This window comes from Emydura macquarii, unplaced genomic scaffold, assembly GCF_026122565.2.
Source record: "Emydura macquarii macquarii isolate MOO-44397 ecotype Brisbane River unplaced genomic scaffold, CSIRO-AGI_Emac_v2 contig_3488, whole genome shotgun sequence".
NCBI classification, from domain to species: domain Eukaryota; kingdom Metazoa; phylum Chordata; order Testudines; family Chelidae; genus Emydura; species Emydura macquarii.
The window spans coordinates 79,691-93,959 of NW_027133625.1; the positions used below are offsets into that span (position 1 = coordinate 79,691).

Consider the following 14,269-nt stretch of genomic DNA (forward strand, 5'->3'; position numbering starts at 1 on the left):
CAGCTGGTGTAAATCTTTGTAGCTCCATTTCCTTCAATAAAGCTACACAATTTATTCGTGCTGAGCATCAGGCATCTCATATTTATAGTTTAGATTAAAATGAATGAAAGGCCATGAATACTCTATTTGTTCTTGTCTGTCAGTGATACTACCTGTGTACTACAGAATGCAGAACTATGATTTGAATTGAAAAGTGACAAATTTGTGCGACTAACCATGGGACCATCATTCAGATGACAGTAAAGCTAGGAATAAATTCCCTTTGCTTGTTTTGTTCCCTGGTCACTCTGAACTTTACAGTTAATCTCCCATTTTTGGAAAGTGAATAGCTTTTCTTTTTAAAGAGCTAAACTGAAACTATTCCTTTTGAATTGCTGCTGGATTGCTTCTTTCCAGCAGGTGTAAAAGCTTTTCAAGTTGTCAGTACTACTTTTCTGAAGACTAGCTGGGCCTGCTATTGCACCTGCAATGACCGATTACATTAGTGCCTTTCTTCCTTCACTATTGCTAAGGTAGCAGTGTCACTTTAGTAGATTTTGAACATGTCATTCCCTTCTCTCAACAGACTGATATTTGCACTGAAGAATTGGACAGAGTTTTCAGTCTGTCTGTCGATCAAGAGTTAAAGGCCAAAGTGTTCTGTAGAGCTCAAGTTCATAGCAGATAAGTAGCAGCTGGAGAATAAGGAAATCTGATCAGTTGGGGTGTGGTAGTTTGATAAATCAACAAGTGTATGTGGGCTAATCTCTCTTCCAGTTAGAATGGGGTCACTTTGATCGATCAGTCCTTCAGCTGTCGTATAGATTGCGCCAATCACAACACATCTTCCATTCTTCTCTTATCCTGGCCTTCCTTCTCCATGTACGGCCATGCCTTTTCACGACAAAATCTTCCCATCTCTTTGGAGGTCGGCTGAGTTGTTGTTTCAATTCCCATGGGTACCACATGGCGACAGCTGCAGTCCATGAATTCAGTAACCTCGCTATAGGCCCGGTCCATCACATTTTATTGTACCTGCTTTCAACAATGACATCCAGACCTCCACTTTGCAGTCCGATCACTTTATTAGGGATTTGGTCCAGGATTGAAATCCCTAGAATTCTTCTCTCCATTGCCCTCTGGAGGGATGTGACAGACAGTTGTTGCTCCTCTGTCTTCGTCAGTGCCCTATGTTTCACTGCCGTACAACATTGCCGCAGTACTGTTAAGTGGAAGAGGTTGGCATGTATTGCCTTATAGATTTTTTTCCTTGGAGGACATCCTTGATAGAATTAAATGCTCACCAACCAGCTTACTTTCTTCGTGAGAGTTCACCTTTCTGATCGTGGCACATATTAATGTATTGGCCCAAGTAGACGTATTCTTCAATTTCTATTTGTTTTCCCTTAACTAATATTTGGGCTTTTGGCAGGGCATCAGACCACATAAATTTAGTTTTGGAGTGGTTCACTTTCAGTCTGACTTGGCTGCTTTTTGTGTTGAGCTCTCACAGCATTTTCTGTAGTTTGATAGTGTTTTCAGCAATCAACATGTTATTGTCCGCAAATCTAGATGATTTAACTGCTCTCTGACATTGATTCCACCCTTCTAGTTCATCTGCCTCATCACCATTTTGACGCAGACTCTGAAGAGTCCTTGCTTCACATCTTTTATGATTGGGATGCAGAGGGGAGCGTCATACAGAATTATATCTGTAGTGCAGTCAGAGTTTGCTTCCTTTAGTAATTTGATGTAATTTGTGTCCGATGCCCTGCTCTGCAAGAGCTTTCAGCACTGCATTGATCTCAGTGCCCTCAAACACTTTTTCTTAGTCGATGAAGGCAATGCATAAAGGGAATTTGTATTCCCTTGAGCGCTCCAATAGCCAGTTTATAGTGAAGACATGGTCCATTGTGCTGAAATTCCTTCGAAAACCTGCCTGCTATCTCAGTTGCTTCTCGTCCAGAGTCTGTGAGAGTTGGTTTGTTATTATTTTAGTGAATAGCTTGTAAACGTGAGAGCAGGCATATTGGATGATAGTTCTTTAGATCTTTACTGGTGGCCCTTCTTGTGCGGCAAAACAGTGTTATCCTCTAGCTAGAAGGAGTCTATCTTCTGCATTTCTAAGTAGCAGCTAAACCTGTGAGCAAGGATTTTCCAGAGGTCTTAGCTCCTCGTTCTTATCATTTCGGTTGTCAACCCATCTTTTTCCTGGAGCTTTTCCTTTGATAAACTGCATGTTGAACTTTCACTGACGAGGACTGGGAGTACACGCTTGTTGGTCTATTGACATTTTGGTAATGGAATGTTTTATTTGGGATGCGAACAATTCAGTGTAAAAATCTTTGCAGACCACTTCCATCTCTGTTCTATCTATTACTACTTTCCCGTCCTTGTTCTTCAATGCCATTATTGTCAACCTGTACAGCATCAATTCCCACTTGCATTTTTTGATGCTTCTGCAATCTTCAGCCGTCTTTAAGAACCTTTCATTTTGGTACTTCTCGAAGTCCTTCTTTAGTCTTCTTCTTATCAGCTTACAGAGAAAGGAGTCACCATTTCATTTCATATTCCTCTGCTTCTCTAGCAAGTTACTCGTTTCCTCTGAGATTCTTCCCTTCGCTTTTTTTGGTCTTTTTTTCTTGGCTGATTTCACACATTGCCTCATCTTATCAGCAGAGTATTTATAATCCTCATTGCATCTGCAAGACTCCAGTCTTCCTTAGAATGTTCGCTTTCAAGATTGCTGTATCAAATATTTTTGACTGCTGTGTCTGATTTGCCATCTGTAGCACTTTCTTCTCCATCCTTTCGTTGAAGTTAAGCCTCGCTCTAAGCAAGCAATGGTCACTCTCAGTGTTAAATGATGGCACTACTGAAATGTCTTGTATAATGTGGTGTTTATCCATCAGAATATAGTCGATCTTGTTCTTGCTCTTCACATTTGCTAAGATCCATGTCCACCTCTGCTTGGCCTTCTTCTTAAACCAGGTGTTGCCAATGAACATTTCTTTCATTTCTGAATGTTGTATCTATGTATTATATACACACACACACACACAAAAATGCTGCCTTGCCTTGTATAAGTCTTAATGTGAGGCTGCTGCACCTTTTGTTGTTCATCCAGGCAAATGTCCAAAATCAACAGTGCAAATTATTCCTTCCTTCGAAAGATCAGTATGTCTATTTTATGATGGCTACTCTGAAACAGCAGGATCTTTGGAGTCATTCAGGACGGCAACCTGCTGTTTGCTGCACACTTTCACGCAGCACTATCCTCTAGAAAATCAGGCATAAATACATTCATATGATGAGCAAAGAGTCCTTCTAGTAGCTCTGGTCCTTCCTAATAGGTCTCTTGAATCTTGGTCGTCATGTGAAGGCAGCTAAAGTAAGGGCATCTATAGCAAACTCCTACTGGTAATTCCTGCATCATTCTGGACCAACTAGCAAAAAAAAGGACATTATTTTTATCTTTAATGGAGCTGGTCTCTGAGGAAGATGTATGACACGTACATGTGAAAGGGTGTTGATTCGTGGATATTTTTTGCATATGATCCCAGGCTTCTTTATATTTACTTCCATGTTAGTGTAGTATCTTCTATTTTTTCCTCCATAAATGATTGTAGGTGATTTGGCAAAAAAAGGCTCAGCCAAAATCTCAGAAAATAATTGATTATTAATAATGCAGCCATCTATCTAAGCAACATGGCACAAATATTGGGAGTGTTGTTTTTTTGTTTTTGCTTTGAGTATTAACTGATCGGTAACTTCTTTTATTAAAACTACAAGGAAAATTTTGGGAAGACAATATAGTTACCTGATTGATTTTTTTTGTCTAGGACATTTGGATTAACACTCCTATTTCATGAAAAATATATGAACAGTACTTATTCAAGAGAAATTTGGGGGAAAGCAAATACAATGTACAAGTAGAAAATTCACCATTAGCAAACCATTTCTATTTTAGTGATGTCACAGTATTGCCTAACTAATGCATAGCCTTAAGTAGTAAAATGTCTCTGGCCTGCGTTATGCAGGAAGTCAGACTAGATGACCAGAATGGTCCGTTTTGACCTTAAAATCTATTATTAAAACCCATTTTACACTTATGGAAGCATTACATTCTGACTGAAAACTGGTTCTTACTTATTATTTTATTCTGTATTAATCTAATATGGCCTGTTTTTCATTTCTTTTGTTAATACTTGGTACAATGATTTAAGTAATTCCCAGCACTAATACAACATTAATTGGGACTTAGTCTGAGACAGCTTTACCAGCGGCACAGCAATTTCTAAGGGATATTTTCCAAGAATAGGTGTTCTGTTATGGGCCAAACTTACTGCTGGCTTCAACAGTTGAAATTTTACTGAAGCCAGTGGAACTAAAGAAGAGATTTTGGCCCATGGTATATATTTGTATTTTTAATATTATATATATAGGAGAAATAGACTAAAATATTTTGAAACAAGTTACTTACATTTAAAAATTGGTATACATTAATTATTTAATTTATTTTTCACAAACCACCTCTTCCCCCCAAGAAATTGGAAGAACAGGACCGAAAAGCTCTAAATATTAAAGAACAATTACAGCGGGAGCACCGCTACCTCAAACGCAGATTGGAACAGCTATCCGTGCAGGGCATGGAACGTATCCGCACTGACAGTATGGGATCAACAATATCCACTGATTCTGAACAAGGTAATCTAGCAAGAGGTAGAGGTCTTCTGGTTTATTAAAACTTTGGACCAGCGTCTGCCACCCTTAATCAAATTTAGAAGTGTCTTATTCTGCGTGCAGTCCCAGTGTAAGCTGTTGTATTCTCTGTACATTCTTATGTCATCAGGGGGACTAATCACGAAGTGAGGTTACTACTTCACATGAGTAATGCAGAATCTAGCTGAGAGTATTTATGGTAAATTGGGAATCAATGCAAGTATTAAAAATGAAATTTACTCCAATCTGATAGATTATTGTTCGTCTTCTATATTGCACATTACAAGTTTGTATTAATAATTAGATTATTGTAAGTATTTTTCTAATATATATTGGTTAACATATTAGAAAATGTATTGTGAATTAGATGTATTGCAATTAATATAATTGACTACATCATGTTTCCAGCTGCTGTAGCCCACAGTACTTGAGACTAAGGGCAAGATCTTCAGCTGCTGAAAATCTTCATGAGTTTATTGAAATCAATGGACCTATCCTGATTTTCATCAGCTGATGATCTGGCTCATGATCTAGTAGCTCATTCATCATTTTCTATAAGGAGATGTGAGTAGCACTGTAACAAGCCAGGATTGTAACAGCAGTAAACCATACAGAAATGTAAAAGCTACAGTATTGGCAACTATCTTACTGAGTGAATAACAACATAAATTCCTTTATGCCATGATTTTAATAATACATTTGGGGCCTATTCTCTCCCGATTAATGTGTTGATTTCCCACTAAGATTAATGGAAATTTTACACCTGTGTCAAGGATAATATCCCCTAGTAGATATTTATCTTGTGTATCACTTCTTGTGTTACATATTTTATTTTGACTGGAAGTTACTAATAACGGATATAGTCAGTGTTCATTTTCTTAAAAGGTAATGATGTCCTCTTTGAAGATAGGTCCTAATTTTGCCAGCTGTGACTTAAGGGGGTGGCATATCAAATTTAGCTTTTTATTTCCTGGTTTTGGTTACTTGCTATCACAAGTTAAATTTATTATTTTGATAACAATTTTTGTTTATAAGTAACTGCAGTGCAATTTTTTGTCATATGCATGTACCATACTGGTGCTTTGGACTTGATCCTGCACCTTTCTAAGTCTGTGGTAGTTTTGCCATTGACTTCACTGGGAACAATATTGAGCTCTTGTAGATCGATGCAGATATCCTTGGTCAGGATGAGTAACACTTTATTTCAAAAGTGATCCCATTGAAATGAATGAGACTGTTTATGAAATAAGGTGCTACTCATTGTGAGCAAGAATATCAGAATCTGACTCGTTTTTAGGACATTTTTTTTCAGATGTCTGCTAAGTCTCTGATACTGCTTAACTTGTGGTTGTTCCATGTTCTTCCTTCTCTGGATAATTAAGTAGAACTGGTTGAGATTTTTCAAACAAAAAAAGTTAAATTGAAAAACAGGCTTTTTCTAAATCGGAAATTGTCATAAAAATGTTTTCAGTTTTTCCAAAGAAGCTGGAAGACAAAAAATTTAGTCAATTTTTTCATTCATCACTGAGTTTACCTTCCCTTTTTTCGGTGGCAAAATCAAAAAAGGTGGAAGGAAAAATCAAAAAAAGATTTTTTTTAAAAACAAAATTTAAATTTCAAATAAACAAAACATTGTTCCATTTTGAAATCCGCAGAATGAAAGTGACTTCAAAATGTCTGAAAATTTTGGCAAAAAATGTCAGTTTTTTGACCAGCTGTAGTAATACGTTAGGAGTTTTGTACTGCCATTCAGCACTTACAAATGCACTTGCCAATTTTTTTTATTTAGCAATACATGGTTAGAGTTCTTTTTGTGAAGAATTAGTTCTTCCCATAAATTATATTAATAGATTTTTATTTCTGTGTAAAGCATTATTCAGACCAGAAAATGCTTGAAAATTTTGTCCAGGCTGATTCTCATCACCAAAAGTTTGTGTTGTATGATTCAAAGTATTAGTCATAAAACATGGATCTTTCAACTCTAGGGCACCAGTGCTAATCCCTTGTTCGTTGTGAGTTACTCAGACTTGTTACCAAATGATCGATTTTCAGTGGCTTGTGTGAAGTGAGTTGTTGGTATCTGTCCCATTCTTAGTGGACATATAGCCATCCCACAGTTGTCACTAACTGTCACCCTTGTTGATAGTGTCAGCAAAGACTGCTAGTATTGTCTTGGGAGCTATACTATTATTTTTTTAGCCCTAGAGATGATCTTTCCACACCGTGAGGCGGTCTCTCTGGATTAGGGTTCAGGACAATGTGAGAAAGCCTTTTGTGCTGATGTCATGTTGTATTTGTTATGTGGATAAATATGTAGAGGGTTTAATTCCTAGGGCTGTCAATCTGGTACTTTTCACTAGCACTGAATTTGAAAAAAAACCAAACGTATAGGAAAATTAAGTGTGGTTTGAATTTCACATTAGGCTTTTAATTACGCATTCAATATCAGCCTACAGTAACTGACTATTCTGTATATGTCTGAAAATCTGCCTTTTGTGTTTCATTTAGAAGTAGACATTGAAGGAATGGAATTTACACCAGGTGAAATGGACAGTATTGGAAGTGCCAGTGATGTTGAAGACCACTACAGTTTGCAAAGCAGTTCAAGTGATGGTGGCTATACACATTCCCGCAGACTTAATGCCAGGCTCTCATAGTGCCTGAGTTATCAACTCAACTCAGGACCATCTAACTGAAGCACTTATAGAAGAAAATTCCAGAGGTGTCAACTGCCACTCTTCCGGCAAACCCCAACCACAGCATTCTGAAATGGAGGTTTTGTATCCATGGTTCCCTGCACTGTAACCACAATATTCAATATTGTAAATCATGGTTTTACTGCAGAGAACTGTGATTAGGTACAGTTGTGACTTAAAGCTAGCTTGATGTAGCAAGACTGCAAATTTTAAAAAATCATATCATTCCATGCAAGAAGTATTAAATTCAAACTGTTGAAAACATATGATGGTGTAAGGAAGTTTAATAAGAAAATCATTTTGATTTCACAGAAACCATTTTCAAATATTGAAGAATGGAATCTATGATGTGTTAGTGATTCAAAGCTATACAAACTCAGCTTTTTTTCTTGTTTTTTTTCTTCATGAGAAATTATTAATGCTTTATAGCAGGCTGTAGAGTATAAATTCTTTTAATAGCTATGTTTGAGAGAGGCAGACAGAAAAAAATCCAAATCTCAGATGATCTTTAGAAAAAGATCATATTAACAAGTCACTACTGTACTTCAAAACGGGGGGCGGGGAGGGGAAAGCCAGCTCTAATAATGACTTCATGTGGGATTATCCCAACTTTCTTTTGCTTTTTGCATTCAACATCCAACCAGCAGCAAATCATTCTCACCATGATAAGAGCTAGCAGAAACCAACATTGCAGTGTTAACCTGTTATCATGGAATGAATGACATTTGAAACAATTCAGTATTTTCTGTAAAGAATACAGAGCTCAAATGATCCAGATTTTGATAATTAAACCTTTCCTTACAAGGAGTGTTTGCTAATGTTTCTTTATTCCTATTTATAGCTGCCAATACATTTTTATGGAAGGCATGGCTTATAATTACAGTATTCAGCTAAAGGATAATTAATCATTTTTTCTTCTTTTGCACGCTATAATTGCATTTTCTATTTTTAAAAAAGTGCAAAAAAATAAAGTGTATGCTGTAAAACAGCAAAGTTTATTTAGTACTCATCAAGCTGTTCAGAACATATTTACCCAAATTGTAGCAATACTACAAAGATGTATTTTAATACAACTTCAGCTTAGTGAAGTCATTAGAGCTTGGCTTGCTGGGTAAGAAAAATGGACCAGTCTTTGCATTATCTGTTTAAAGAAGGTCTTTTAAAAAAAAGAAAAAAAAAAAAAAAGAAAGAGAAAAAAAAAAAAAAGCTATAAACACTTTTAGAGAAGTGATTTTAGCAAGTGTAGTCTATATTTCCTGTAAGAGATTTTGTATTATATTTTCCTAAATGTTCTCATTTACTTGTATAGGGAGGGGAATGGTACAGACCCAAATCAGAGTCTCAGGGACTCTTCACCCTTGTCATATTGTGCCTTGGTGACCATTTATGTATGTCTCTCCTTTTTCATTGTTTAAAGGGCAACTAAGCTTTGTTTCTTTCAAAATCCTCTATTTGAATGGTCAGTTGTCCATCTTATACAAGTAAAGCACTGAGAGTTATAAATCCTCTCACATCCAATCTGTGGGGCTTTTTAGTAAAATTATAAAATTAGGTTTTAGTGAGAGGGTTTATCATCTTCATACAGGGCCTCTTGTTGATTCTTCAGCACACAGATCTACATTTTATTAGCTTTTAAAGCCAGGGTCTCTGTGAGACCAACATTAAATGGCAATGGAAACAAATGTATTGTATAATGCTATAGGATGCCTAACTGTGGTACCATTTTAATATTCAAATATAAAAATCTCATGACATACTGACTATAATGATTAAAAACAAAGATTCAGTTGTTCTTTCAACATTTGACATATGTGCCCTCCCTTTGGCTCTTACAACACAGAGTAGAAATATGAATACATTTTGTGGCAGCTTACAATCCTTGTTTGCACTCTCGCTTACTGCTTGGAACTTGCCAACAAGGAAAATGTATACTTTTAAGTTACATAACCTAATTTATGGCCACCCCTACTTTGGCTTTGGGGAGGGGCATAAGGTTATAAACTCTGGCAGCTGAATAATAAAAAAAAAACAACAATTAACCTTTTCTGTGATGCAGGTTTTGGTATTATGTTATACACCTTGCATATTACTAAAATCCTCATTGTTGGGGAAAACACACAGCAATATACTCATTGTGTGTAGCTGACAAGCAGCAGAAATTACTAGCTCCTTTGGTGCATATGTAACTAATTTCCAAATCTGGAAAAATTAAGTGTTTACTTTAACACATGACTGTTAACAGGGGGGAAGGGGGAGGCTCGTATAGTGTTGCTGTTCATTTGTTATATAATGAACACATTCATGAAATGTAAAGTGTTTCTTTTCATGACAAGCAGCTCTTGCACAGAACCTCCTAATAAAAAAAAAAGATTTGAAATTCACAGGAGAGTAGAGATTTTAAACCCAACATTGTTGTACCCTATGTTGAGCTGAAGTTCTCCTTTTAAAGATGAATGTGCTAACTTAATGAGTTCTTCCACGCTGGGTATCCATGGCTTTGTAGATCTTATATTTTCAATAAAAATTACTCCAATAAGTTGAATGGAAATAAAAAGGGTTTTATTTGTTTTTACTCTTTCACATATTACTATGGTAATCATTATCAAGACAGAGAAATATGGTATCATTTTCATGGAGTGTTTGTCTTAAAGTCTGATGTAATATTACACTTTCAGACATGGGACCCACTCCTGCAAATCCTTCCTTACAGAAGTAGTCCCATTGATGTCAACGGCACAACTGATGTAAGTACTATTTGCATGAGTAAGGGTGTGCAGGATCAGACCAATAGCCCGAACGGTATCATTCCCATAGCAAAGTGCTAAGAGTGCTACCTGTCTCCCTTTGACTTCTGTGGTGATGGATATAGTCCCATGATTCTGTTCCAAAACATTATTCTCCACCCTATTCAGCAGTGTTATTAATTATGACATTAACTTGTGGCTTGGCAACTAAGGATGAATAGTTTCCTGTTATTTTTTTTTAAATAAATTTTAAGATGTATGTTTGTCTTTGGCTTTTTGTGTGTGTGTAACTATTAGAGTTGTGATCAAAACAAAGTACAGCAAAAAAAAGAAAGGTATTTAATCACTTCCTTGGAGTAACTGCACCTAACCCAATCATCCTGCCATTTTGTGTTACGATTATTTTAAAGTTGAGAATGTCACATTTCTAAATTTCTTTCTTTTGCACTTGCTAAATGTGGAAAGTTGTGAGGTCTACCAGATTATAGGGCTGGAGTTTCTCTCCCTGGAAGAGGATTCTAGAGGGAGGAAATTGCCATGAAGTTCTCTTTGCAGAATTTTCTCAAATTGTTCCATAAGGAGATGGGAAGGCTTGACTGCTCTCCTACCCATGGAACAAGGAGGAAGTTCTGCCTTCAGAATCTGCACATCTCAGGGGATTTGCAGGAGGCCAGGTCCTAGCCAGAACCAGTGCCTTTGCATTAGTTCTGGTGCCTACTGTTCCACACCTTCTCAGCTCCATCTGAGTTATGTTGTGTGTGTTTTCTTTACCAAAGTCTGGGTGGGGCCATGGAAAAGTCAAAGCAGCTTTGAGGCAGCATTATTTTTTTCCAGATTTCCCACTAGACTTCAGGAGGATGCATGTCCCGACTCACATCCTACCCCTCCCCAATTGTTTCTACAAATTGGGGGAGGGTAGGTTTGATGAAGGGTTGACTCAACCTACCCTCCCCACATACAGATCTAGGGGCATAATCCTATCCAAGAATTTGATCCTGTATTTCCTTATGCAAAGCTCCTGCTGACTTCAATGGACTTTTGCCAGAGTAAAGAGTGCAGGAATGGGCAAATAAATAAACAAACCAGTGACAGGGCTAAAATTATGTCTGGTATTTAGAAAGATACTAAATGTTTATTTCTTATTGTAAAGCTTTCTTCAGAGTAGGCAGTATTGTCTGCTAGAACCTGCTACAACTCACATTTAAGTTAAGGAAAAGACTAACTGACTTGAATGGGTATTGGATCAGGCATATCAACTGCAATTTAATTTTTTTTTTTTTTGGCAATTGGTAGTTTATAACAATCCAGCGAGTACATGACAAATGGAAAATTTTTTGTTTGATAAATATTTACCTGGTTTTGATTATCTTCTTATCACAAGTTCTATTAAACCAATTTTATTTTAGTATTTTCAGTTAAAAAGATAAAGTAATTAATCATAAAGATGAAAAAAATTGTAAGAGATTGTGTGCATGTCAGTTTGGTCTACAAGTATGCTCTTGTCTACTACACCAAAGCTTGTTCAGCTGTGGAGTACAGTCCTCGGTTCTTTTGCAGTTGAATAAAACAATGTATACAGGTAGGACAAGTGATAATTTGACTCTTTTATCAATGTTAATTCAATTATTAATCTATTTAATTATCATTGTTTTTTCTTCCTCAAATGTCGCTTCCATATGGAAAATAAAATGCTTCTCAATTATGAACCCAGCCAAGCACAGTCATTGAATAAAGGATATTAATTTTATACACTTGTTTTTTGAAGACATTACCTTATTAATGTTTAAAAACCAAATTTCAGAATCTTTCTCCATTACCTTTGTTTACTGCTGGCGGCCAGCATCTTGTGTTTAAAAAAAAACTGTGTCAAAACATTCAATCCATCAATAATGCCTTTTCTAAAATTCAATACGACTACCAAGCCACTTTAGGTTTATTTTTTAAAGGACAGCTGCATTCACTATAAAATAAAACAGGTCAAATTAATCAGATATGAGAGACATTTCACCAACAATGAATGTGAATTAATATGCTTAGTGAATGAAAAGCAATATTCCTATTTGATAGCTCCAAAAGAAATATCTAAGTTATGTGTACTATGTAACTATTTAAAATGTAGGCAAAGTATAAAGTGGGAACTACTAGAAACTATTTGGTCATTTGGGCTGCCATTATCTTAAATTCTATAAATAAATCCCAGCAAAGATTCCTGGTGACCCAAGTACACCTACAGAATAACTTGGTAGTGAACCATAGTGAAGGCAGTCTAACTTCAGCCTTCAACTTTGCATAGGTAATATGGGTGTAAAATAAGGTGACATTCAATGTATGTGGTTTAAAGGGTCTGTGCAATAAGTCTTAGTGAGTGATATTTCACTACATGTGAAGTACATAGTAGGCACTGAAAAAGAGCCTCCTGCTGTGGAGGTTATGTTTCTGGTGAAATTCTAGAGGTGTACTGGGTGAGTTCTGTGCCAGAGCCATTGGAATATATATCCAAAAAGGAACACTTCATAGCTTCTAAGATGTACTATATTGTAAAGATTCATTTGTACACACGTACATGGTGCATGCTACGTTCTGTAGCACACACTGAAAAGTATTGTGTTGTATCATTCTTTCATTGTAACATAAATACAAATTTTTATACCTGATATTTGTGGTGGTTTTCAGTTTTAATTTTTTCTTTCATCATTTGCTTTGTGTGTGTGTACTTTTTCTTGCAATTCATTTCACACAGAGTTAATAAACGTTTTATAAAAAGCTTATTGGGTGCTCTGCTCAGTAAAAGACCCTTTCAAGTCTTACTGGTGGTGCTATAACTAGTTTGGAGCTACCACTCAAATTAAAATTCTCTGCTAAATATACTGGTCCCAAATAAAAACCGTGTCTAATTCCTCTTTAATCAATAGCATTACATCAGGAATTGATTAGGTCCCATTATTTTAAAAGAGTTGTTATATTTTTTTCCTTCTTAACAGGGATGCCCAGAACTACCCTAGAATATGCATACCAATACCGTATTTGTGTGAAACCAAACTTTATAAAAAAACAAATTAATTTCTCCTCTAAATATTAAGAAAATATAACTTCACTTAAAATCATTCCAGCTGTATACAAGGTATAACCAAAATGAGGTGTTAACACAGCATAGAAAGCAATATGTTTGACTAAACTGTTTTACTAAATGGAGCATGGAGCTCACGCCAAAAGTGACAGATATCCTGATTAAAAATTAAAAATTTGGCTTGCTAATATGAGAAAAAATAAATACAGCAATGTAACATGCAAAAGCATATCAGTTATATCATTTTATATTGCATCGGTATTAGCCAACATGACTCACTTGTCTTTGTTCCACAATGAGTGTTTCTTACCTACATTTCAATATGTGGACGTTTATGACAAATTTATTTCAACACATCACAGTTTAGGTTTTACCGTGTAATGAATCACAAGTAATTTGTCAAATTGGTGATATTCTTAAATCAGTTGTGTATCAGATCATGAGTCTATGTTCTGCTGTGTAGAATCACTAAAGATTCTTGCACAAAACATACTTCACAAACTGTTCTTGCAGTAGAGCTTTGAAAATGCACTTGGTGCAGAATGCATAGAAACTGCAATTTAGCAAATTACTAGATAATAAATTGATCCGTTTAATAGGAAAAGGGATTTGATCATCTTAATATGCTATTTTGACCTCTACATCTTTTGGGGCAGTACTAAGTTTGGGTGAGCAGGGTAGGTCAGCTGAGGTAATAATGAGTAATGAAAGATAATATGGCAATACTTAAACTTAAATACAAAAATGGCAATACTTAAATACAACAAACTGTGTGTAGTTTGTGGATTGTACAGGCCTAATCTTTTAATGTATTTATAATTTGTTTTCTTTACAGTTAGAGTAAATTTGATCTCCCAATCAATGGTTCACTGGTTAAATGTTAAAGTGCACACACCTTTGAAGTACTTATAGGGTAAACATTCAAATGAAACATTTTTATATCACTATGCAACTCAATTTAAATTTGAAAAAGAAACATAGATGGTAGAGTAGTCTCATGATGGTAGCCAATGACTTCTTTTAGAATAACTAGTTTACAGTTGTTTTAGTGCAATGTTTCA

General features: G+C 35.9%; 1 protein-coding gene across 3 annotated transcripts in view; it reads left to right on the forward strand.

Annotated features, from left to right (window-relative positions):
- The window catches only part of MXD4 (MAX dimerization protein 4), a 58,875-nt gene extending 46,070 nt beyond the window's left edge, over positions 1 to 12,805 (forward strand). For all 3 annotated transcript variants that reach the window (XM_067535381.1, XM_067535379.1, XM_067535380.1), the window contains exons 5-6: positions 4,527 to 4,686; positions 7,210 to 12,805. In XM_067535381.1, the coding sequence (XP_067391482.1) occupies positions 4,527 to 4,686; positions 7,210 to 7,358 (309 nt within the window). In that variant the 3' untranslated portion in view covers positions 7,359 to 12,805. The remainder of the gene's footprint in view (positions 1 to 4,526; positions 4,687 to 7,209) is intronic.
- Positions 12,806 to 14,269: the final 1,464 nt, after the last annotated feature.